The sequence below is a fragment of the Vigna umbellata genome, chromosome 7, assembly GCF_029865625.1.
Source record: "Vigna umbellata cultivar VRB3 chromosome 7, Vumbellata_1.0, whole genome shotgun sequence".
Lineage (NCBI taxonomy): Eukaryota > Viridiplantae > Streptophyta > Magnoliopsida > Fabales > Fabaceae > Vigna > Vigna umbellata.
In genome coordinates, this window is record NC_142171.1 from 3,962,217 (window position 1) to 3,989,329 (window position 27,113).

The following is a 27,113-nucleotide window of genomic DNA, read 5'->3' on the forward strand; positions in this document are numbered from 1 at the left end:
ATATTTGGAGGGAGAGTCTTTTGCATGATGGCACTGCAATTTCCCTGCACTTCAATTGTTTCCTCATCTAAATACTTCTTTTTCTTGCTGAGGATTTGCTTCATGTACTTCGAATAGGCGGGAATTTGTTGTAGTGCTTCGGTCTAAATACTTCTTTTTGCTTTTTCTCTTTTTCTTGACTTTTATTTTCTTCTCCTTTATTCACATACTCACTTTTATCTTTCTCTTTCTCTCCCTCACACTCATTTTTCTCTTTCTCATTTTCTTTTTTCTCCAAAACTTCCTCCTCCACAACTAGATTGTCTTTAATCCCTCTTCCCACAATTTTTCCACTCATGGTAGTAATTGAATTGCAATGCTCCTTGGGATTAGTTTCGGTGTTGTCTAAAAAGTGACTTGTCTGTTGATCTGATAGTTGTTTAGCCAACTATCCAACCTTTGTTTCAAGATTTCTAATTGAAGCTTCTGTATTTTTCTAATTGGTCATAGAAGCTTATTTTTCTAGAGTATCCTCTAATTTGGTTGTTCTGCACCCCTGTGAAAAGTTATTATTGTTAGAGAAATCACCTGTGCTTCCTTGATTACTCACATATTGAACTTCTCCTTCTCGTGGGCCACTTTGATATGAACAAGGACCATTGGGATGGTCACCTCCATAGAAGTTACATCTCATGGGTTATTGACTAGGAGAAGATTGTACTGCTTGTAACTGCTCAGGTAAGTTGGTCATCTGTTTGGTTAATGCTTCCATCTGCGGAGTTAGAATTTTATTATGAGCTAAAATTGCATCTGTGGTACTGAGATCAAGCATTCCTTTCTGTTGAATTGTTTGTCTATTATGTTGAGCTTGATGGATTGTAGATGCTAGTGCCTCAATGATTCTCGTTGCTTGCTCTACATCTACAGACATCATTGTTCCTCTAGTTGCTGCATCTAATATCATTTTTGTATCTGGCCTCAAACCATTGCAGAAAATATTTAGTTGAGCAATATCTTCAAACCCATGATTTGGGCATCTCCTCAGTAAAGAATTAAATCGTTCCCAAGCTTCACAAAATGGCTCATTTGGTCCTTGCCTAAAAGTAGAAATCTCAGCTTTTGCCTTAATGTAACGGGAAGGTGGAAAAAATCTATTCAAGAATTTATCTTCTACATCACTCCACTTGTTCAGACTTTGGTTTGGATGTGATTTAAGCCATTCCTTTGCTTTTCCTGTCAGAGAAAAAGGAAACAAACGCATATAAACATGATCAAGATCCCTTTCTTCAAATCCCATAGTTCCTATCAGTTCATAGAATGTAGAAAGATGAATGTATGGATCTTCATTATCCATTCCAGTGAATTGATAAGAACTGATTAGGCTAAGGAATGTTGGCTTCATCTCCAATGTTTTGGTGGTGGGCGGTATTACTATGCTAGAAAAATATCTTGGCCCTTGTTGCATAGCATAGTCTCCCAATGTTCTTCTAGGTGGGGTTGGTCCTTATTCCGCCATATTTTTTGTTTCCAGATGTGTGATGGAAGTATTGGAAAATTTTTCCTTGCTTCTTCTTTTTTTTGCCTCTACTTCTTCGAGCTGTTTTTTCTATCTCTGGGTCGAATGTTAATTGATCTTTAGAAACCTGACCTCTTAAGAACATAAACCAAAATAACTCAAGCAAGGATTAGTATAAAAGAGAAAATAAAATAAACTATCTTACGAAGAAAACATATTCACAAAGCTGGATGAGATAACTTTTAAAAATTCAAAAGCAAATTGTTCCCCGGCAACGACACCAAAAATACTTGTTGAACTTTTGGCAAGCGTACCAATAATCAACTGTAGTATAATTATTTTTAAGTAAGAGTATCGATCCCACGAGGAACAACTTCAATTAAATAGATAAATTTATCTCAAACAGCATATATACAAGGGTATTCAAACTGATTCATAATGGATTTTGATAATTTATACTACATTGCGTAAAAGTAAAATATTAACAGCAGATAAGTTAAAGAAAGTTTAATACAAGAAGTTGGGATTGAATTCATCTATCTCACTCGTCTGCATTCTGAATGAATATAAACATATAGCAACTGAAATTACCAATATTGATGCAACACATAAAAGCCATTTATACCGATTCCTCGCGTATAAAATTCATAAGATCAGTTCCTTGAATATTGATTCCTCACATATCCAACAAATTGTCCAGCATTATATTCAAGTGTTAAAAGCAATTGATAAACTGAAATCTATCCCTAGCATCACAGATATCAAGTATTCTTGTTCAGATCAGATTTTAGAAATACTTTCCAGTCAAATCTAAAACCCACATTCATGAAACTATTGATCAGATAGAATCAAACACTAAGAGCAGAACAAAAATACCAATATTGAATAAAACAGAAATGCTATATATAAATATTACCATATTACATCCGAGTTCTAATCGATTACATTCAATCCCAAGAGAAGATCAGCCACTCATGGTGGCCATTAGCATTCTAAGAGATGAAGAAGAAGATCCTACAACTAAAGTGGAAGAAAAACCCTTTGGGTAGCTCTGTGTCTTCTTTTCTTCGCGTTCTCCGTCTCTCTTTCTAACTCATGAGTATATATACTGCCCGAATTCTCGCTTAAGCTAAATTATTCTCGCTTCAGCGAGAAGAAACTTCTTGGAGAAGATAGTCATTCTCGCTTAAGCTAAATTATTCTCGCTTAAGCGAAAATGACTTTAATAAAATCAATGGCTTCCTGGATGAATCTAGCTTAAGCGAGATCATTCTAGCTTAAGCGAGATCATTTTAGCTTTGGCGATGATCAAAACATAGTTTTGTAAAAAGCACATTTATTTTGGGTTGATTCCTCCACATTCATAGATCATCTTGCACACAATTGAGTATCTCCACCCAAGTAAGTCCATACATTTTACATTTTAGGGTTTTGAGAGCATGATTTTGTATGAGAATCATTGTCTAAGCATGATTTTTTTTAGGGCTTCTGATGTTTGTGCATAATTGATTGAATTAGTCAATGTTTAGATAGATTAAAATGTATGATTGAGGTCTGGAATTGGAAAAATTGCATGTGGGTGGAGATTAGGAGCATTTAGGTGTTGTTATGCAGAAAATGATGTCACCGCTCAACGCCAATTATCGCTGAGCGCGACTTCTGTTGCTGCTGGATTTCTGTATTTTTCTGTGTGCAAGTGATGCTGAGGGGCCATGTTTTTCCCTCAGCGATGATAAGCAGTGTCCTTGGAAGAAGTTTTGTGTTCTACTAACGGTCAATGAGATTTCTTGTGGTTTTGTGAATTGTACTTGATGCAGGAATAACCTCCTCACCAGGAAAGAGGATCAAGACTGTTGGGAACAAGAGGAAGGAACCAGAGCTGGAGTAGCTGAAGCTCCAGCTATGGAGGAAGATGATGAGGACGATGATTTTGAAGATGCTGAAGAAGAGAAGGACTCATATGACAGCATGAGTTGATGAGGAGATGAGATAGCATCTATTGATGGATGCTATTTCCACTAGAGCAGGATTTTTCTATCTTTTGTTTTGTATTAATGAACTATATTTGCTTCTGTTGGTAGTATAGGGTTTAATGTACATGGTTGGAAACTTTATATCTCATGATGGTTTGATATTGATTTGCATGTGATGGGTATTACTTGATGATGCTTTGATTAATGATGTTGAGATTGTGCTATATATGCTTATATACAGGTGGTTCTTCACAAGCTATGTGAACAGATGCATGATTTTGTGATTGTGATTATGATGCTAAGCAGGATGTATGTCTAGGATATTTGGAATATTGAGTGAGCCTATATGTGAGGGTTTGAGCTCCAGAGTATTTCCTGTGAATGATTGCTATCTACTTGAAAGCATGAATGATTTTGCCTAAATTTTTATGATTGATTGAATTGCATGTTTATGTCACATGATCAAGGCCATTTTTTATTAGCCCTTTCTCAGCCAATGCATAAATTTTCGCCCAAAACAAAAGAGCACAATGTGTCTACCCTTTTTGAACCTAAAGCCTTAAACAGAAAATCCTTTTTGAAAATCTTTACCTTGAGTTAAGTTGAGAATTATTGCATGGTATTGATAAAGGTTCAAGTTTGGGGTTGTTGGGAAAGTTGAAAAGAAAAGCATTGAGCTAAAGTGTTGCGCAAAGCATGAAAAGAAAAAGATAGAATGAAAAGATAAGCTCAATCCAAAAAGGGATAAGTTGGGCATAAATGAGATTGGTTGTAAAAGGAGCGTTTGAATTTAAATGATAAATGCATGTATGACTCTCTTAACTCAAGGATTTTGTGATCTAGAAAAACCAATTCTTCTTGTTAGCCCAATCATGTTACAAGCCATGAAAAGCCCTTGTGATGACATTTGCATGCAAGTATGATTGATTGTGGTAAATGAAAGGCAATTTTGTTCTATGTGACATTTGGATAGTAGAGGGAAGGAGTGACCTCTTGAAACACTTGAGTGATTGAGTGAAACACTTTATCTAGTAAGGAAGGATTCCATGAATTCATGATTACATCTTTGCATAGTTAATTGATCATTCATGAGAATAGCATCTGTTGGGTATTATGTGATTGTGTGAACGCCATGATGAGTTAATTGAATTAAAGCATGTGCACATCTTGACTAAATTTTGTTGATGAGCTGATTTAAGTAATTACTTATCTTGAAAGAATGAGTTTTGAAATGTGATTGAACCATTGTGATGATTTGTGGAAGACTAAGTTTCATCTTGTTTTCTTGAGGACAAGCAAAGTTCTAAGTTTGGGGTTGTGATAACGGTTCAAAAACCGTTATTTTTATACTTAATTTTGATACTTAATGCACCTTTTTTGACTTAGAAGCTTGCTTGGACTCATGATTTTGCTTTAGTTTTGTGAATAAGAGAGTTGAGGATATGCTTTATGATTTTATCACTAAATTCCCTTGATTTTGTAGGTTTTTGGAATGATTTGAAAGAAGGGTTGAAGTATCAAGGAGTTGCAGTGCAGAAAAGTCAACCAAAATGCAGAAAAGTCAACCAATCAACCAGAAAAGTCAACTAGTCAACCATAATGCTGAAAAAGTCAACCAGAGCGAGTTTTGGGCTAGTTTTCTGCTATTTTATGATCTGTTTTGGGCCTGGACCCGTTTTCTATTATTTTTATGTCCTATCTAAAGACCCAGAAGTCTTAGGGTTTGTATCTTTTGATGGCTTAAGCCCAAAAACACATTTTTCACCCCTTGGGGGTAGATTTGGGGATGGTGACAGCTCTTCTCTTCTCTTTCTCTGGTTTTTCTATCTCTTTCATTCTTTCATTCCATTGTTCATCTAGTTTTTCCATGACGAAGGAGAACTAAACCTTTATTGTTGTTGGGGAATTAATGTAATCCTTTGAAACTCTCATGTATTGAATTTGTTCTTCAAGATCTTTTAAAGATAAATGCTTTCTTTCATTAATTGTTAGAATTTTTCCTCTTTTCTCTAAGCATGCATTGTTTAACTCATTCGATGTCATGATTATTGATTTTGTCGATATGGACATATACAGGAAAATCTAGATCTGGGGAATCTCTCCCAATAGTAGTATAAACCTAGACATAGGAGTATGATGGTTGGTTGCCTGTAAGCTTTTGTGCTTTATAATGCATGAGTAATTGCTAGGGAGACAAGACATGGTAAACTAGTGATTATGATTAGGCTTTCTTTGTCGAGACATCGGGTTTAAGGTAATTTAGAAAGTGACATTAACATTAATGAAGAAAGACGAATTCATAAATACATGAGAGTAAATTAGGTGAAATCTAAACCCCAACAACAATATCATCAACTTCATTCATTCATTCTTGTGTTTAGCCTCAATTGATCAAATTGCATTCATGTTTATTTTATTGCATTTGCATTAAAAAACCCCAAAATATTTCTTTAGAGTCTTAATTAGTTGAGTAATCACATAACTGTTTAGTGTCGTGAGTCTCTTGGGAAACGATACTTGGTTTTACCATTTTTTATTACTTGATAGGATTCGGTTACACTTGCCGAGGGTAAACAAATATCGGGAGTAGTGAAGAATACTATACAACTATGAGTGGGTGATGAAGTACCTGAAAAACACTAGAAGGGGGGTTGAATAGTTTTATTGGAAACCTTTTTCGCAACCGATATAATAGCACTCTCGTCGAGGATGAAAGTATTTTACATAAGTTGTTAAACACTCAACTTTGGAAATTAAATTAAACAATGAATTCTTTCCGAGTGCGTTTTAGTCATTAAAAGGATTTGTTGCAACGTTTTAATAAAGTTTGCTTTTTAATCAAGAATTGTTTAACGTAATGAGCTTTTTTATAAAAAAGAAAGTGCAACTATAGGTTTTGTAAGAAAAGCGTTTAAAAGGAATATAGCAATAAGCACACAATTATTTTTTTACTGGTTCGCTCCACCGAGCTACGTCCAGTTTCCTCTAACACCTTAAAGGATTCCACTATAATCTTCAACAAGATTTCAACTAAGTATTCTCACTACTTCTGGTATCCCTAGTTACTCCAATTAACCACTATTACTCTGACTAGTTGAGTTTCACCCACTCCTGATTGCACAATATTTTTCACCACTCCTGATATCCCTAAACAATCCAGATATCTTTATGATATGTTTTCTAGTTGAGTTTCACCCACTTCTGATTTCCACTAGACACACCCGTCTAGCTACCATTTAACTTCTCAAGTTAAACGTTAGAGTTCCAACTACTCCCAGTTTCCACTAGACAACTTTTCTAGCTACCATTTAACTCCTCAAACTTAAATGTAAAGTGTTTTAATTCTCTTTAGAATTTACAATCAAAATATTGATTATAAGTCCTTAGACGATAACTCTCACAGAGAAAATATGTGTTCAATTCAATTCAATCTAATAGACTCACTGAGTGTTTTTCTCTCTTCCTTCTTCTTACAATCGTAAATGAAGCTTGAGAGTGTTTCTAATCTTGAGCTTTTTCTCTTCTTAGATATTCTCTTTTGCGTTCGTGAGCTTTTCTCTTGCCTATGTTCGCTTATGTCCTTTCTTTCTATATGTTATTCTCTTAATTCTTTCTTCGAATCATCTTCTATTTAAAGGCTTCTAAAAAATATATCTGCTAGACAAAGATTTGGCCTTGATTCTTGAGTCTTCTTAGTCTTTTCGTGTAAAACAATCGTTGGTTAAAGTCAACTTGTCAAAGTATGCTTGCTTTTTCAGTACTTTGACAAAAGTAGGAGTACTATTTATCTGGCACGACTTCTTATGAAGAGAACATTTCATGAATGTCTTCTTTGTTCCTAATGCTCACTTCTGATTTATATAGGATGAAGTAGATGCATACGTGTAATAGGCAATCTGCACAAAGTAGATGTTTTCACTTTTCTTATTTTTAAACGTTGAACATTTAATGGCATTTAATGTCTGTTCAGAATAACAAAGTTCTTTTTTGTGTTTTCTACCATTTAGGTAGGATTTTGTCATTTAAGCTTCAGATACCAAGTATTTGATTGAAGACTTCATCATTAGATGAAGTGAATCGTTTAGCACATAACATCGTCTAGCCTTTGTAAACGCTTTAAGATTTTTCTTTGCTCTATTTAATACATGCATTTAACAAGGTGTTTTCTAACATAAGTTTCCGGAACTCATTTGAGACTTTCAGCATGCTTTCCAAAAACATTTTCCTAACACCTATACCTACTTAACCATATTGAGAGTTTGACTGATTACCGTCTGGTACAATATAACATTTGCGTTTAGCTAAACTCTCATTGACGCTTTAACTTGGGAATCGTTTAGTGGTGCATCCAATTTATGCCTAAGTGTTTTTCTAAGACTCTCATTGATGCTTTAACTTGGGAATCATTTAGTGGTGCATCCAATTTATGCCTAAGTGTTTTTCTAAGACTCTCATTGACGCTTTAACTTGGGAATCGTTTATTGGTGCGTCCAATTTTTGCCTAAGTGTTTTTCTGAGACTCTACCTAAGTTATTTGATTTTCTTTAGAGTATTTTCATTCATCACCTATATTCCAGCTATTTTGATATTCTAGTGATAACATTATCATATGTTCATTTCGTTTAATGTTGTTTGTTCAACTTCAAAATATATGAGAACGTTTAGATAGTTCTATCTTATAGACGATCTTGTCTTAACAGGTGATACTTGGTTCTAGTCAAAGTAAAGGGGGTTATTAGGATTAACTAGGTGATACCAAGAGTGGTACGAATACTCAATTGTAATCTCATTGAACATTATAGTGGAACCCACTATGAGATCTTAGAGTAGAACTGGACGTAGCTAAGTGAAGTGAACTAGTACAAAATAACTGTGTATTTATTACTTTAGCCTTGCAAAACGTTTTACTTATAAACTACACAGCTGCTTGTTAACACAATTGTTTATAAAAGCTTTTGCCACTAAACGTTATCCTTATTAAGAGTCGTCTTTCTCAAAAAACTATAGTATATTTGTCTAAACGATTGGAAAATATTTTATCTCTGAACTTGCATTTCAAACAAAACTTTATAACTCAAGCTTATGAAAACTTGTATAAACCATTTAATTTTTAACAAAGTCGTTAAACTACCTTTTGACGAAATTTTTTACATAACATTATTCAACCCCTCCCCTTCTAGTGTTTTCCAGGAATTTCAATGCTCGTTGTCTAAATTGGATACGTTAGGATTTGGGCGAAATATGTCATCACATGTTCATATTTGTTAGGAGTTATACAATTTAGACTTGACATTAAGAATTATTAGACAAACCTACTACATCAAGAAAAACAAAATATGTTTAAGAATAAATGAGTGATTATTTAAAGGATATGATACATGATGTTGGTGAAGAAAATTTTGGAAGAGCTCATTTGTATGTTTATTTGAAGTCTGATTCAACGGATCAATTATTCTCAGGATGCACTAGTTTTACACGATTATCGATAACTTTGAAATTCTTCAGTTTAAAAGTAAGAAATGAATGAGACGTCGGACCCAATAGGTCAGACGTCTATATAGACGTCTGACACTATAGATCAGACGTCTAAAACGTCGCCGTATTTGATTCGATCTTTTTTCGCTTGAGGCCTCTTGGGTTGCTCCTGGCTCATGGTGATTCGAGTTTAGAACTTTATATTTTAGTTGAAGAGAATGTATTGTATGTTTTATTTGTATTGGATGGTTTTAAAAACGTAGTGGAGAGAATTGGCGGAGTGCAAAACGCAAGAAATCGCCGCCCAAGAACTCCTCCCAAAGACACGAGCAAAACTGCACCAAAACCCAACAAAAACACATTTTAATCGATTCAAATGAAAGATAATGCATCAAAGAGTGATGTAATCGGAGTAAAATTAACATAAAACGGTGCAAAAGTGAGAAAACGAACCTGAAAAGCGTAACCCTAGAGAAAACACGAGGAAGATGATGAACATTAAGTGCGCGTAACTATTGCCTCGCGTTCGTGGTGTTTTAATGCAGCCATATAGAAGTCGGTTCCCCCCACATCAGACGTCCATATGGCTTAAGAAGCCGGATTGGCAGGATCTGACGTCTAAATGGAGTTAAAAAGTGACTTTTTAGATTTCAAAAATGAGTATATAGAAGTCGGTTCCCCCCACATCAGACGTCTATATGGCTGTAGAAGTCGGATTGGCCGGATCTAACGTCTAAATAGAGTTAAAAAGTGACTTTTTAGATTTCAAAAATTAGTATATAGAAGTTGGTTCCCCCACATCGGACGTCTATATGGCTGTAGAAGTCGGATTGGCGAGATCTGACATCTAAATTGAGTTAAAAAGTGACTTTGTAGATTTCAAAAATGAGTATATAGAAGTCGATTCCCCCCCCCCCCCCCCCCGCCCCACATCGAACGTCTATATGGCTGTAGAAGTCGGATTGGCGGAATCTGACGTCTAAATGGAGTCAAAAAGTGACTTTTTAGATTTCAAAAATGAGTATATAGAAGTCGATTCCCCCCACATCGGACGCCTATATGGTGTAGAAGTCGGATTGGCGAGATCTGACGTCTAAATGGAGTCAAAAAGTGACGTTTTAGATTTCAAAAATGAGTATATAGAAGTTGGTTCCCCCCATATCGGACGTCTATATGGCAGTAGAAGTCGGATTGACGGGATCTGGCGTCTAAATGGAGTCAAAAAGTGACTTTTAGATTTCAAAAATGAGTATATAGAAGTTTGTTCCCCCCACATCAGACTTCTATATGGCTGTAGAAGTCGGATTGGCGGGATCGAACGTCTAAATGGAGTCAAAAAAATGACTTTTTAGATTTCAAAAATGAGTGTATAGAAGTCTGTTCCCCCCATATTAGACATCTATATGACTTTAGACGTCTATTCCCTCTAGAAAAAACGTCTATATGGTTGTTTTATTTATGAAAAATGCCACCAGTCATTTTTTACGTTGGATATTCGAGGGTTGGACGTCTAAAGGGTGACGTTAAAGGCCTTTTCTACACTAGTGAATAAAATTTTCATAGAATTGTTTTGAGTGTTTGAAGGATATACTTATAAAAAATAACATATTACTTAAACGTAACTATGAGGCGAAGAAAATTCTATGTCCAATGGATTTAGAGTACAAAAAAAGATATATGCATGCCCTAATGATTATGTATTATACAGAGACGAGTTTGTTGCACTGAAGGTGTGTCTAACACGTGGATTATCACGAATTAAAAAGAAAATTAATGGAAGTAGTGTTGATGAAGAAACATATAGTCTCCCTAATTAAGTGTTGTGGTATATTCTCATAATACTTAGATTAAAACGATTGTTTATCATTAAAGAAGATGTAAAACACCTGATATGGCATGTAGATGAAATAAAGTGTGACAATCTTCTTTGACACCTAATTGATTCTCCATAATGGAAAAGATTGATGAAACATTTCTAGAATTTGTAGAGTCAAGAAACTTAAGACTTGAACTTGTTATAGATTGTATGAATCCTTATAGAAATTTAAGTAGTAAACATAGTTCATGGTTGTTGATGATTTGCAATCTTCCTCCTTCATTGTGCATAAAGAGAATATATATGATAATTTTATGATAATTTTGGGTCATAGACAACTAGAAAATAACTTTGGTTTGTACCTAAAGCCGTTGATTGATGATTTGAAACTATTGTGAGAAAAAAGCGTTAATGTGTTTAACTTGTATGGTCAAGAAAATTTTCGTTTCTCATACAATTTTTCGTTCTCTCCATTCCATTTGTTGATCAATTTGTTTAATATTACAAAGTTCATCACGATCTCTAAGGTACTTTTTCTCTTTTATTACAAATTTGATAACACATTTTTTTAGCAATTTTGTTCAAATTATATATTATATTTGAGAAAATTAAATCTTAATTTCATTCAATCAAATATTTTTAGACATGATTTTATTATTTATACCTTTTTAATATTCTTATTTGTTATTTACTTTTTTATATGAAAATATCTCAATTTTAAATATTTAATCGCATAAATCCCTTAAAATGTATGACTACTTTATACTGAATAATTAATAATATCATATTTTTTTGTTATAATTTTTATTTTTATAAAAATATTATTTAATTAATATTTGAAACCATATGAAAATATCTCAATTTTAAATATTTAATCGCATAAATCCCTTAAAATATGATACGTTATATTGAATAATTAATAATATCATATTTTTTTTGTTATAGTTTTTATTTTTATAAAAATATTATTTAATTAATATTTGAAACCATAAGGAAGAAAATATGGGCTATTCATTATTTCACGAAAATGATAATGAGACAATAATATTTTTTGTTATAATTTTTATTTTTATAAAAATATTATTTAATTAATATTTGAAACAGGGAGAAAATATGAGTCATCCATTATTTCACGAAAATGATAATGTTTTATACAGTTAAATACGCAGACAAAAATAAAGATAAATATATATCTATAATGAAAATAAGATAATGAGACTCGTATCTGCTTTATCTTATTGTCATTCCTAATTTAAATATTGTAACCTTAAATTGGATGACATTTAAATTTGATAAAGAGAATGTATTTAATAAATATTAAATACAATTGTTATGCTGTTTTTATATTATGAAATTTGTAATTTTTGTTAGTTCTATATAATTTGCTCAAATGTAAATTTATTTAATGAATCTTAATATGAAATCAATAAAATAATTTCTTATATATATATATATATATATATATATATATATATATATATATATATTACATTTTAGGTTTAGAAAATGGTTTTTGACGAGGAGAGAAAGTTTTTGTATAACTAATTGACATGTATGTATATTATGCTTGGGTTGAAATTTTGATATACTTTTGACTATATAAACTCTGCTGAATATTGTACACATGTGATCTGAATTTTATGTATGTATAGCTATTTTGGGATTTACAAATGTAAATGCCTTTAATTCTCAAATCTACACCCTTTACAAATGCTAATAAAATCATTTGGTCACAAAATACAATTATTTATATATTAAAAATAATAATATTGAAAAAAATGAAGGGTAGACTAATATTTTGTCTAGAAAAAAAGATATATGTTATCTGTAACAGAAATTATCTAAAGTTGAGTAAACAAATAATAACAATACAATACATAGTTTTTGTTGATATAATAGTGTTTAATTTAAAAATAAATTGAAATTGAAATTAAAATTAATCGACGCATATATAACAATAATTCTTTAGCTCTTGACCATTTTGAGAAATTATTATTCCTAAATATTTTTTTCTCACTTTTGAAATTATGATTAAGAGACTTAAGCTCTCTTTATTTGAACTAATACTACGTCAGTCATTGTTTAATAATAATAAATTATATTAAAATAAAATTATATATAAATAAATTAATGTTTAAAGATAAATATTTTAAATTATTAAATGAAGAATGACAAAAGGAAAAACTCATTTGGGGTCATGGCATGTCTTTTGTTCAAAACGATATCGTTTTTTCATGTGATATTATATATTTATCTGATCAATTTCAAACGATTAATCATCACCTAAACAGTCTAACTTCATTATTAATAACTCTTTAGGCTGAGTTTCTTTAGATTAATCATTTTAAGTTGAGCTAGTTAGACAGAGTTCCTTTAATTGACTACTCTGATCACATGAGATGATATAACAATTATAAAATTGTCAAATTAATAATGGTATGACTTTCATATTCATATATCATATATTAATATTATATTAAATGATAATTACTAATTTTAACATCTTAGTACCTTTTATAGACTTAAAGACTTGTACGACGTAAAAACATATATTATTAAAGAAAATATAGCATAAATTATAGTTATAAATTAATTTTTATAAATTGTGTTTACATATATGTTTATAATAAAGAAATGTTATAATTGTGTTACTTGGTGGTGGTTGTGTACGTGAGAATAATTAATGATAGTTTGGAGATTGCGTTACATAAAACTACGTTTGATTTCTGAAAGTATGTCATGAGTTGTCAGATTTGTGTTATAGTGGGTGTATGTATGCATGCCTTTTGCTTGTTAATAAACCAGGAGTGAGTGAAGAAGGTACTCTAACTGCTCCTGCTTCCATTGTACAACACAAATTTCATTCTGACATGTTCTCTTTCTTTACATTTCAATATTTATACTTTTTTTAATTCTAATACCATTATTTCATTAATCAAATTCCAGGTTGAAATAAATTTCTATAAATATTATTTAAATAAATTATTTCCATGTAAAATATTTCAAAATAACAATTATAAGTTTAAATATTTTATATTTTATTTTAAAAGGCTAAATATAATAAAGTGTTGACGTATATTTAATTTAAGACAATCTTTTAGTTTTATATTTTTTTTTATTAAAGCATGTGTATTTACTTCATTTATGATAATAAAAATAATAAAATTATAAAATTAGATATAAATAATTTTTATAATTTTATTGCAAATAATTTTTATTTATTTTATATTTATAATTAGAAAAACAATTAAGTCTTAAAAAATAATTAAATTAAAAAAAATTAAATTTAATAAACGATCACTTAAAGAATAATATATATAAAATAATTATTTTAATTCTTAAAAAAATTATTTAAAAGGTGAAAAATGAAAATAAATTTGAAGAATCCTATCTATAAGCATAGATACTTAACTCAAATGGAAAATAAATAAAATCTAATTAAAAATATTTCTACAATATTACTGAAATCATTCAACTTCAAATTCAGCATAAATTCTACTCCAATTAAAGATTGATACATAACATTTATTAACTTTTGTACAATGAGTAGAATTAACTGAAAAAACAATTTGAATCTGGTCTAATTTTAATTTCCCCCAATATGTAATTTAATTAAGACGAAATACCTCCAATAAATTCTCAACATGCAGAAAACAAAGTTTCATCCAAGTTTTATGTTTCTGAAAAATATTCTTTTTTATAAACATAAACTTTTTATTCGATACTATTCTTATTTACTTATTTTTTTAAAATACAAAATTTACATATTTATAACAATTTTATCTTTGTATTATGTATCAAAGAAACGGGAAAAATGTGTTACAATATCATTACTTTTATATTTTGTATTCAAATCTCCATATGGCTATATGAAAAATATAATTACATTAAATCAGAATAAATAAAACTTGATCGAAGAAAAAGAGGTAAAAATAGATTGTGAAACAAAAAAATTCCATATCTTTCGACAGAAAGTGATATTGAATTAATACGAAGGAATGAAGAATTGTTATTGGTAAAATGTGGGTAGTAATGGTAAATTAAGAACTAGGGTTGTAATTTGGTGCATGATGGAGATGGTTCAGTGTTAAAGCAGCCACGTGTCCATGAAGATGGTTACAATACAATAAGGGAACCATCTATTTCTTCTTTCTTTTCTATAAAGAGGTACAGTACTCAGAACAACAACAACAAACTCAGCCAAAGGATCCTTCCACCAATCAAGAAAGAAAAAGCTTCACAATCCCATTCTGGTAAATATTAAGACCCCAATGGGCATTTCCATTCAGCAGCAAAACAACAGCCCTTTCAAAAAACACCAGATCTTTTTCTTCCCTAGTTTACTGGGTCCCACTTGTTTCCCATAATAAACACTGCTTAGAATCACAGTTTTTTAGCAATTAAACATCATTACGTTTATTAATAAGTCATTATAGAGTCCTAACAACTAGCCTAGAAAATATTCAATATTAGTCCAGTTTGTTGTGCCTGTTGCTGTTGGAGTTATACAGACATGTTCTCAAGTTTATCATTTTAAATTTAAATATTATTACGGGTTGCATCTCTTGGTAATGTTCATGTTTAATATTTTTTTTACTGTAACTAAGAAACTAATAATAATAATAATAATAATAACACTACATCATGAAATGATAAATTATAGTTAACTTTTGTAAATCATTATTGTTAAATAAAAGTTGTGTAATGGCATTTTCCGTTATGTTTAATAATGTTTGATTTGATGCATCTGTACCAAAAAGCAAGGAGGGTGGAGAGAATCTAGAAATGGGCATTTGTTTTGATATCCTCAAAAAGACCGAAATAAATATATTAATATTTGTTTTTTTTTTTATAAATATGGAAAAGAGAGAGAAGTGAAGAAAAAGCAGAGAATAAAAAGAGACCGGATGTTGACAAATTTCATGTCACTGTTCTTAGAAGGTCGTTTGTTTGTGTGAAGATTTCTTATCTGGGATCTCTCTCTTCGCCAATTCTTCTTTTTATTTTTATTTTTTCTTCCTCTTTCTCTCTCTAAAAAAGGAAAACTAAAGCTCTGTTGTTCTTGCCTTTATGCGATAGAGAAAGAGGAACAGGAGTGGCCCAGCAGATCGAAATCGACGATCTGAACTTCTTCAATGTTGTTGCAGCAACACCCACTTCGCTGTTTCTCCTACAATTGTTTCTTTTAGCTACTTTTTCGTTTGCTTCCTGTTGCAGTGGGAGTCAAACACTGATTTTTTCTTCTTCTCTGATTTTTAATGGTGGAATCCATGGTGGATTCTTAGGAGCATGTGATGAGAGGATGTGGGTCTGAGGTAATTTTCCTATGCTTCCTCAATTCTGCATATTTTTTCGTAAATTCGTGGTTTACTCAATTTGGTTTATTATTTTAGAACTAGAGGTTTTAGTAGGATGAAAATGAAATTCTAGGTTCCTATTGTTTCGGGGGACAATTTAATTGGGAGAGTTTATCTGTTTACTTTGTATGTGGAGCTGTAATATTCTGATGCTTCGTTTTGGTCAATTAAATTCTTGTGCTTTTGTCGACAATATCGGTTGGTATGGTAATTGCTGTCTAAGATCTGCTTAGTTCAAATTAGTCATCTGTTTAGGTTCTCTCCTTATAATTTTCAGTGTTTTTAATCTCTCTGTCTATAAATTAATGACAGAAAATTATCAATTTACTTGAAATACAACCTGCATATTTCATTGTGGATAGAATTAAGATATTCTGTTACTATTTTTGGTCCTTCTTTCCATTGACTCATAACTGGAGTGAAGGACATAAGTTCCCTAGTATCAAGGATGAGTTTGTGATGCTTGTTTAAGCTACTCCCCTTCTCCATGAGTACTTTTTTTATCAGTGATGAGCACCTGTGTACCTATAGAAGTTAAGGCCCGATAAGTTTTTCACTGAAATTTTGGGAATTCTTCAGTTCTAGGATTATTGGTGTAGAATCAGAGGGTTTTAGTACATTTGAAAGAGTAATATTGTGAATTTGTATTCTGTCTTTTGGGTAGTGATTGTATTGCCCTGATAGTTAAACTGTGGATTTGTATTCCCTGTTCATCATTATCTTAAACGTGGTAACTATTGTAGTCTGTGAAAAGTCGGTCTCAGATCTTTTGCCTTCCACTAAAATATTGAAGGGTAATTTGTCCATATTTGAATATCTGATGTCTTGAAAGTGAAATATTTCTGAGTTGGCATACGATGAGGCCGTTTTTCCTGGTGCAGTAACATAGTCTCAAACGTAATTGTCCTCAACCCAGCAAATGTGAGATGGAATGCCATAGTGGTCTGAAAATTTAACGAAGCCTAAAATGTCTGTCAGATTGCACCTGTAGTTCACTATTGATAAATGTGTGCAATAACTGTACATCTCTAACACTTCAAAAACCTCATTTGTTATGCAGTATTCTACTGACCTCCTGAACACAGAAGTTGTGAATTTAATTAGCAGTTGACGCTTTTGAAAGTTAACCTATATGATAGTTGGTGTGAGTTACATTGTGCACAAATTTTTAAAGCCACAACAGATTTTTCTACGTGCCATAAAGAGTCTTCTGGTTTAAGATTCTCAAAGCTTGATGATGTAGCTATTGCTTTCTTCTTGTATTGTGTCCAACACATTGGATTTGTTCCCATACTTTCCAGCTCAACCTATATCAGTGAATATTTTCAACTTTTTCTGGTTAAATAAGTGTTTTCACCTGGGCAAATCTATTCAACTAAATAAAATAGTTGTCTGGAGTGGTGAACTTGGCTTAATCTAGCAGCAGGTACCTTTACTGACTGGTTTGGAAATGTAGCATGGTAATTCTTGTTTCTAACTAGTTAAATCAATGTTGCTTTACTGAACTTATTGAGGCAATCCACATTTTCTTTCAAGATAAAAGCTAATTTATGGAATGTAAAGGAGTGGTAATGAGATTCTTGTTGTAATGCCATATAAGTTGGGTGCAAGGCCTTTGTCGTGCATGCATTTACTGACTGTAAGTGTTATTGCAGATATGAATTGGGTGTTATAACTCTATGTGGTCATCTAAAACTTCAACGTCACATAGCTTGAATTAAAATGGAAAACATTGATGGCAATTTTAATTCCTTAAGGAGCCTTTTTTTGTTTTCATTTGAAAAATTAGTTATTACTTAACAACGAGATGAGTAGAAAGTGTACCAGACTTATCTCCTAAGGTTTTCAATGGCACTGCAATGATAAACTTTTCATGTGCAAGCTGGCTACCAGAAGTTGCATAGCTTTGAAGGTGTTTGCCTCTTGGCCTGTAATTCATTAATAATCTATTTAACTTTTTTTCTTCTCCAAATAAAATAGACAGCTAAAAAGTTAATCTATTCGCAGAATAATAGATTTACCATTTTGCTTATATACTCTTTAACAAGTTGTGTAGATTCTGTATTGAAATTGAAGATTTAATTTCATTTATTGTACTCAGATCAATTCACTTTAAAAGAAGTGAAAATCTTATTAATCAATACTGTTTCTTTTTATACTGAGAAGTTCTTTTAATCATTCAGTTAAATTTAGTGGATAAATTAAGAAGAAAACTTAAATAGGCTTGATATGCAAGTATCTTTGCTAGCACTGTGTATATGCCATGCCATTAAATCTGGATTTGAGTCATGCAATTATTTGGCTGCTTGCAGATTGAGTTTTTCTATTTATGGTATTTGACGTCATGCAACATACAGAATGTTAACCAAAGTGCATACCTTCTTAACGAGTCCAAAATAAATTAAGATATCGTAATCTTGGGCTGAACAGAAAGCTATCTACCAGTTAATTCATGGTTGAAAAGTCTTTTATATGTAATGGCTCAATTTTCAGGGATGGGAACCAAAGTTCAGAGTCTGCCAGGATATTACTCAATGAGAGATCTTAATGAGGAATCCAGTAGTTGTGGCTGGCCCCTATATTATGGAGATAAAACACTGGCGAATGGGCATTATCATAATTATTTGCCAAGTGCTGCTGCGGATGCATGTCCAACACATGATAAGGATGTTGTGAAGCAAACAATGCTTGAGCACGAGGCCATATTTAAGAATCAGGTATGAAGGTTCTAGTTCGTTTTACCTGTTGACCTTTAGCTTTAATATATCAGTGAGGACCTTTACCTGTTGATTTGTCCTATAAAAAATAAAAGTTAGTGGCTTTTGGGATTGTGAATTCTGATTTTGTGCTTCTCCAGAGTTTTTTCTACTTAAAATGTCTCTTGGTTTCAATTTTCGCAGTGGATAGTATTTCATCTATGCTATCAACACTAGTTTGCAAACCTGACTTTAATCAATTTTAGATGTAGGTTTTTCTACTTAGTGGTGGCTCTTTTCAGCTCAACTTATTTATGAACCTTGTTATTAGTGAACATTTTAATTTATTTATATTATGTATTTAATCAGGTCTTTGAACTTCATCGCTTATACAGAATACAAAGGGATTTGATGGATGAGGTTAAAATGAATGATTTATACAGAAACCAGATATCTGTTGAGAGATCATTTTCCACAGGTCCCTTGGCTTCCCACATAACATCCGAAGATGGTAAGAAATGGCAGATTCCTGGACTTCCATTAATTGGAAGTTCTACTTCTGCTAGACCATCTATTTCAGGTGTTGAGGGCATTCATTCTCCTTTGAGTTCTAATAAAGGAATCGGTAGGCAAGCTGGTCTGTTCCCATCCCCAAATGGGAGCAGTTCGAAAGAAGTTGAGATACTGGGGTTCAGACCCTCAAAGGTAAGGAGAAAAATGTTTGACCTTCACCTCCCTGCTGATGAGTACATTGATACTGAGGAAAATGAACAGCCTGGTGATGAAAAGATTACTGGCACAACCAAATATCTTTCCGATAGAAATTATAAGACTGAAAAGGGAGGTGATATGAACATTTTTTATGGCAATGGTGGCCAGGAAGACAACACTTTAAGACCTGAGCGGTCTTTAAGAAGCATAAATGGTCTGGCAGATTTAAATGAACCTATTCAACGGGAAGAACCAAATGATGTTGCATATGTTTCTCCCGAAAACCATAATCCTTGTCAAGGGCCAACTGAATGCTCTGATCTATCTGCTAAACAGAAGTCAAGGTTCTTTGGTTTGTCTAAGGAAGATTTACTGAACTCACGTCGTGGGACTGACAGCTGGGCTCAGAATAATGGATATTTGGATAATAACAGGAATGGGAAAATGTGGATTTCTTCAGTAGAGTCAGGTTAGATTTCTTATTCAGCTGCTTGCTTCAAATTTACCTTTTTCAACATGGCTCTCCTATCTAATACATTAAACATCTTAGCTATATTAGCATGTGTCTCAGGTGATTTTGTTAAAATAAGCTGGTAAACTATATTTTAATAATAGTGAATAGCATGCATATCTTTTGTCCAAGTAGAATTTTGAAAGTTATTTTGAACATTATTTTTATATCTTTTGTGTTTTCATGTCGTGATAAACGAGTACTAATAGTAACGTGGTATGTGATAAATCATCAAATTGTTTTTGATTATGGCAGGACAAGCTAAAAGCAATCTGAAACCCTTTCATCAAGTCCTCAAACAAGAGCAGTCCCTTTTATCTTCCCAAACGATGCAAGATGAACTCAATAAAGTTCTTGAACCTACATCTGATCGTCTAACTAATCGAAGCATGGTGGATTTGTTGAGGGAAAAGACAACTAGTGATTTAGATATCAGTGAAAGAAACCGTGAATACTCTGCTAATAAACTTTCAGAGTCTGTTGCGTCATCACATAGGAATGGTCTCTTTGCAATTGGTCGTTCCTCAGATTTAGCAAGGTCTTGGTCTCAATCATCTTGGGAAATGGCAAGTAGTAGCCTAAACCAGAAGTTGATATCAGTACAGACACCTCCCTCTCCATGTCTAAATGCATCCGTTGCATTGAGTAGGAGTTCCCAGTCACATCAGAGTAACGGGATGTTGGGCGATAGTTGGCCTCCTCTAAATATTAATTCAAAGTTTAATACCAGATTTCAACATGAGGCATCTGGGAAAAATGGATTTCATACGAGGACATCATCTGGGACCAAGGAGCTTTCAGTGAACATCTCTTCTATTAGTTATCTCAACCAGGATAATGATTGCAAGAAATTTCCTGAACATTTCAACAATGGTTCAGCAAACTGTTACAAGAGTTCAAATTGCAATGACATGAAGGCTGCAAAAAATATTAACTTGAATGAGATGCTTTCAAATGGTTCTTCCAACAACTTGGTTTCCCAGTCAGGTCTTGGATTCATAGATGGAGAACAAAATCGAGAGGAGCAGCTTGCAGTGTTGCCTTGGCTTAGAGCCAAGTCAGCATGTAAGAATGAGGCACAAAATGCTGGTAGAAGCTTAAAGGCCGGAGGTTTAAGTGTTTTCGAAGTTGCTTCTTTATCTAACAAAGATGAGTTTGGAAAGGGGTCTAACGGAAATTTTTTGCACAATGTAACTCCAGGTTTGTGTCTCAATGATATTGAGCCAAAGGGAACAGAAATTAATGAAAGCTCCTCTAGTAGTAAAAGGAAAATTCTTGGTGTTCCCATATTTGGCATACCTCATATTTCTTCTAAGGAGTCATCTTCATTCACCTCTTCATCTGGGTTGGTTCCTAATTCATCTGGCGTAGAGTTAGAGGAAAATAATCGGAAAAAACAGTTTCTTGATATTAATTTGCCTTGTAATGTTTCTGTTCCTGAGCTGGACGATCAACCTGTCACTGAAGTTATTGTTTGTAAGACTGGATCATCATCTACTATAAAAGCCAGTTCTAGAAATCAGATTGATTTGAACTTGAGTATGAATGAGGAGGATGAAGCATTTCTGACAAATATTCCAGCTACCATCTTAGAAACCAAGGCAGAAATAGATCTTGAAGCCCCTGCCATTCCTGAGTTAGAGGAGGATACCATTCCTGAAGAAAAAAAGCTTGAAACTCCATCAGTATTACCACTAAGCCAGCAGGGCACAGTTGGAAAGCTGCAGGATGAACTTATGCGGTATGCAGCAGAGGCAATTGTTGTCTTGTCATCTTCTTGCTGCCAGCAAGTGGATGATGTGATCAACAATCCATCAGAAAGCCCAGTGGTGGACCCTCTAAGTTGGTTTGTGGATATAGTTTCCTCATGTGTGGATGATCTGCAGAAGAAGATTGATAATCGAAAGGGAAAAGATGGTGAGGATAATAGGGAATATTCCTCAGATGGCATGGATTACTTCGAATCAATGACATTGAAACTGACAGAGACCAAGGAAGAAGAATACATGCCCGAGCCCCTTGTTCCAGAAAACATTAAAGTGGAAGAAACTGGAACAACCTCTGTACCTGCAAGGACTAGAAAGGGGCAAGCTAGGAGAGGGAGGCAGCGGAGAGACTTCCAAAGGGACATCCTTCCAGGCCTTGCTTCTTTATCAAGGCACGAAGTGACAGAAGATCTTCAAACGTTTGGAGGGCTTATGAAAGCAACAGGTCATGCATGGCATTCAGGATTAAACAGGAGAAGCTCATCTAGGAATGGGTGTGGTAGGGGTAGGAGGCGGTCACAGCCACAGGTAAGCCCGTCTCCCCCTCCTCCGGTGGCAACCATTGAAACAAGCACCCCACTTATTCAACAGCTTAATAACATTGAAGTGGGATTGGAGGATAGAAGCCTAACAGGTTGGGGCAAGACAACCAGAAGGCCCCGCAGACAAAGATTTCCAGCAGGTAATCCTCCATCCATCCGGTTAATCTGATCACTGGTAGAGGATTAAATTTATAGATGAGAATTTATAGAGGGTAAGCACAAGGCAGGTCCATTGCAATATTGTTGGAACAGAATGTTAATCTCAAGCATGGGATTTCTCTTGTAAATTTCTTCAAACCCGAATTTGGGTATATGTTTGGTTTGCAGTCAGTCTGTGGTCTATACCAACTTAAATAACGTCGCATGATTTCTTCTTGGTTGTCTCTTTTAAGAACTGTTGGGAGGAGATATATATACAGTTTGTGCACTCTCACTGCCTTGGATTTTTACTAGTGATTTTTTGGTTATACTGCACATTAGGCTGCATGCTTAAATGAATTGGACCTCCATCAAATAGGACTTATAGCTTCTGACAGGGTCATTGATTTGTACCTTGTTCTGGATATTTATGGTAAGATTCTTCTCCTCAATCACAGATCTTCATTAGTGTAATGAAAGATTTTCCAGTTTTGTAGTTATAAAGGAAGCGTAGATCTTCAACATATATTATTTTTCTATTAAATTGCAGTCCCCCTCTAGTGAATTCTTGTCTTTCAACAGAAAAAATAATACATGTAATTTTCATGTAGATACACCTTTTCATATGTATTTAAATCAATATAGTCCATATATGTATTTTACGTTTTTGGAATATTTATATATGTCAACTATTAATTTGAGTTTATATCATAATCCATGCATCCCCTAGGTGAGATCCTTTCTGCCCTGAGCTAATGGTGTATTTCTAATTATTTAAATACTTTTTCTTGTATTTTTTATTCTAAAATAATCAATAATTATTTTAAAATCATGTTCTTTTTAAATTTTTCAATAGAAATTAGAACAGGACTATTTAATCTATTTTGTGATATAGAAGATAGCAAGGATTTTAACAACTTTGATTTTAATAATAAAAATAGTTAATATTAGGTTTAATGTTTCAATAGGTCCCTGTTTTCGTACAGAATTTCAAATAGGACCCTTTCTTTTTCGGCGTTTCAATTGGGTCCTTATTTTTATAAAATTGAATCAAACCTATTTGGTAATGAAAGATACAACACTTAACGCCGTTTCATCAATTTAACGGAAAGGTCCTATTTGATTCAATTTTATAAAAATAAGGACCCAATTGAAACGCCGAAAAGGTCCTATTTAAAATTCTGGACGAAAATAGGAACCAATTGAAATATTAAACCTTAATATTATTTGTTTAGCTATACATGCATTAGAGCACCAACTTGGTAATGTTTGCATCGTTACTATAACTCGTTCAAATTATTATTTAAGTCTTTGGATACTAAATAAATATCTCAAAAATATTTTCATATGTATCATACTGCTAAAATATTCTTTTGGTGAATTATTTGTTCTATAATATATATATATATAAAATAATTCACCATTTCTTTTAATAAATTGAATATCAATATATTTCATTTGCATATTTTTCTTTTCCATTTAAAATTATGCATTTTTTTCTTTTTAATTTTAAATGAGAAAAGAGTTGTTTTTAGGTAACATTTTCTACAATTAAAAAAATAAATACAAAAATAAAATTGTAATCTAAAAATAAAATAAATCTAATAAATAAATGGTGATGAATAACGAGATGAAAATACTAGTTGAGAGGTAATTTTATATCTTCAACTTGTCTTAATTTGTTCTTAATAAATTATTTCAAACATAATGTCTAGTGTACAATTGATGAGAAATTCACATAAAAGAAATAAAAATAAAAAGGTATGTGATTATTTACTCCAATGTGAATGGAGAGATATTGAATTGTAAAAATAATCAATTATTAAAAGAAAAAAATATTAAATTATAATTTATTTGAAAAAGATTGAAGAGGCATATCAAAATCCAGAAAATGTAGCTATTCTTCTCCTATTCCCTACACCAATACTCAATAATATTCTACCATACCAGCTTTACTATTTTATTTTAACTTTTAAAGTATAAAATTATTTAATAAATTTATAATTTTTATACTATTTTCATTAGAAAATGGTATACTCGTAATTTTTTTATAATGTCAAATATTAATTGAATTATTTATTTTTTAAAAAACAAGTTATATATTTTCTTTTCTAATGTCAAATATCAATAAAAAAAATTATGTTTGTACCAAATAACAATTAGAAAAATAATAAATAGTTATAAGAAAATAAAAATAATCATATATATTATAAATAAGATAATAATATAATGATTAAAAAAAGTTAAATGAAATTTTTTTAATTGTCTAATAAATTAAATATATTTTATTATTAATTTGAAATTAGAATAAATACTGGAATAGATATATACATACTCATTTTATATCTAATTTTAAAAATTAAATATTATTTATTTATACTTATGTTAATTAATATAAAGAATTCTTCGTTAAAATTCGAATTTAAATAATATTCATTTGAAAGATTTCATGTTACATTCATTTAGACTCTGTTCATGATTTATGGAAGATGATTTGGGGAGAGTAATTGAATGGATTTGAGGGTAATATTTTTGTTTTTTTTAGTAGATTTGTGGATAATTGAGAATGGATCTGTTGTGAGAATTAGTGTAGGATTTGATTGATGTGACAAATTTAAAAATATTATTTAATTAGTAGAAATTAAAGATTACCAAAATGTTCCTAGGTATTAAAAAATATAAAATGTTATTTATTAATGTTATATTTAATTGTAAAAATGTATTTAAAGAAGCCAAAATTATAAATAATTATTATAATTATTTTTTAATAATTATTTTTTAAAAATTAATTTTTAAAATTTTAAAAAAATGATATTAAAGTAAAGTTAAATTATTATTTTTAAAATATAATATTTTAAAATTTAACATTGATAAAGGGTTCTGGTTCATCACCTTAAAATGCATGTTTTTGTATTCTAACAAAGAAAGGTTACGCTATAATTAGATTAATTTTTATGTAAATTAAAAATCATTTTGATATTCTATCATTGAAATTTACTTTTATTTTTTTTTTATGTATTTCATTGTACCTTTTGACATTATTAGTAAAAAACTAACTATAAGGTATGTGCTTATACATATTACATCGTCACGAAGATTTTCATTTATAATTATTGAAACAATATCATATTATTTAAGATTTAATTAGTAACTTTGCATTGTGGAAAAGAAGTTATTAAAAGAAGTTATTAAATAAATTGTGACTAATTCAATAAATTATAGTAATCTTAGAAACAATGATAAGAGATTTTCAAGAGAGAAAGGAAACTGTAAATGCAATGAACAAAGGAAATCCAAGCAAGGTTTTGTGAAGGCAAAATTTTAATCATCCTAACTAAACACAACATAAACACACAAGAACAGTGCGAAGGAGAACCCACTGAATGTAGCTCTGCACGTGCCTCATTCATCACCTCCCACCGTTGTTGCAACATAAAAATGCAGTATTACAATTTTGAAGTAATTAAAGCATCACTCCATGCCCCACGACTGAGAAGCATAAGAAGAAGCTATAATCAAATACCTTAGACAGGTCAACCACAATGTACAGGTATCGTATAAGCCCCTTCTGAATTTGTTAAGTAGCCGCAGTGGCAGCAAGGTTACGAAGGCGTATGCGATATACTGAGCATGGTAAATGACTATAGTATCAATGGGGCGAAGAAGTCCAGATTCATCCTCCTGCAAATCCTCCCATGATCTATCTTCTATGTGACTTCTCTCCCAGGCTTCAAGGTCAGCACCACCTTCACAGCTCCTTGCCTAACCGAATACGAAGCCGTGCGAACCGGATACAACTTCCCTTCTTCTTCTTCACAGCATTGGAACCGAATACCAACATATGTAACCGAATACAGTTCTCCTTCTTCACACTGGAATCAAATACTAGGCATGGGAACCGAATACACCTTGGCTTTCTTCTTCTTCACGGGCTCGAACTGAATAAATGGAACCGAATACAACTTGCCTTTGCTGTTATTCATGTGGCTGGAACCGAATAAATGCCCCTTGGAACCGAATACGCTTTGGTCTTCTTCATCTTCTCCAGCTTCAAACACTCCTTCTCTTCATCAACCACTTTCTTCTTCATCTTCCGTCAACTTTATCTTCTTCATCTACCACCAACCTGTAACAAAAGAACACAACAAATACTTGGCTAAACAACAATACATTCATGAGGCGCAGGAATCTCTGCAACTTTTATCACAAAAAAAATTACTTCTCACTTGTGATAAGAAAAAATCTTTTAACCTTCTGTTAATTTCTATTTTCGTTACTACTCTTCTATTGTATCTTTTCTTCTTGCTCATTCTTCTGTTTTAATTTTTTTGCAGTCTTTTATTATAATTGAACTGTAAATTATGTAATTTACTTTTCTTTAAGTAGTTATACATTTAATTGAATATGAGCTCTGTCAGATCACGTTAAACGCACCTGAAACCCTTTGTCAGAATCATTAAAACGCATCCAAAACCCCTCTGAACGGACGTCAGGTGTCAAGAAACGAGGATCCAAAAATCAGATAGTGGAATGCAGGTGTCAGCGGGAGAGCGGACGTTCGTTTGAAACAAAAATTTGATTTTCTGAAATCCGTGTCACTCTCTTCTACATGCAACCTCTTTCCCAAACTCTG

General features: G+C 32.2%; 1 protein-coding gene and 1 non-coding gene across 2 annotated transcripts; both read left to right on the forward strand.

The window, feature by feature from the left end:
- The first annotated feature begins 998 nt into the window (after nucleotides 1-998).
- On the forward strand, nucleotides 999-1,104 carry LOC124828180 (small nucleolar RNA R71). Its single transcript, XR_007027993.2, has one exon. It is a non-coding gene; the product is annotated as a small nucleolar RNA R71 (small nucleolar RNA).
- Nucleotides 1,105-15,670: 14,566 nt separating this feature from the next.
- LOC124822090 (uncharacterized) lies at nucleotides 15,671-22,932 on the forward strand. The gene is made up of 4 exons (XM_047294058.2): nucleotides 15,671-16,074; nucleotides 18,610-18,833; nucleotides 19,182-19,992; nucleotides 20,290-22,932. The coding sequence occupies exons 2-4, from the start codon at nucleotides 18,612-18,614 to the stop codon at nucleotides 22,509-22,511; spliced, it is 3,255 nt and encodes a 1,084-aa protein (XP_047150014.2). The 5' UTR covers nucleotides 15,671-16,074; nucleotides 18,610-18,611; the 3' UTR covers nucleotides 22,512-22,932.
- The last annotated feature ends 4,181 nt before the right edge of the window (nucleotides 22,933-27,113 follow it).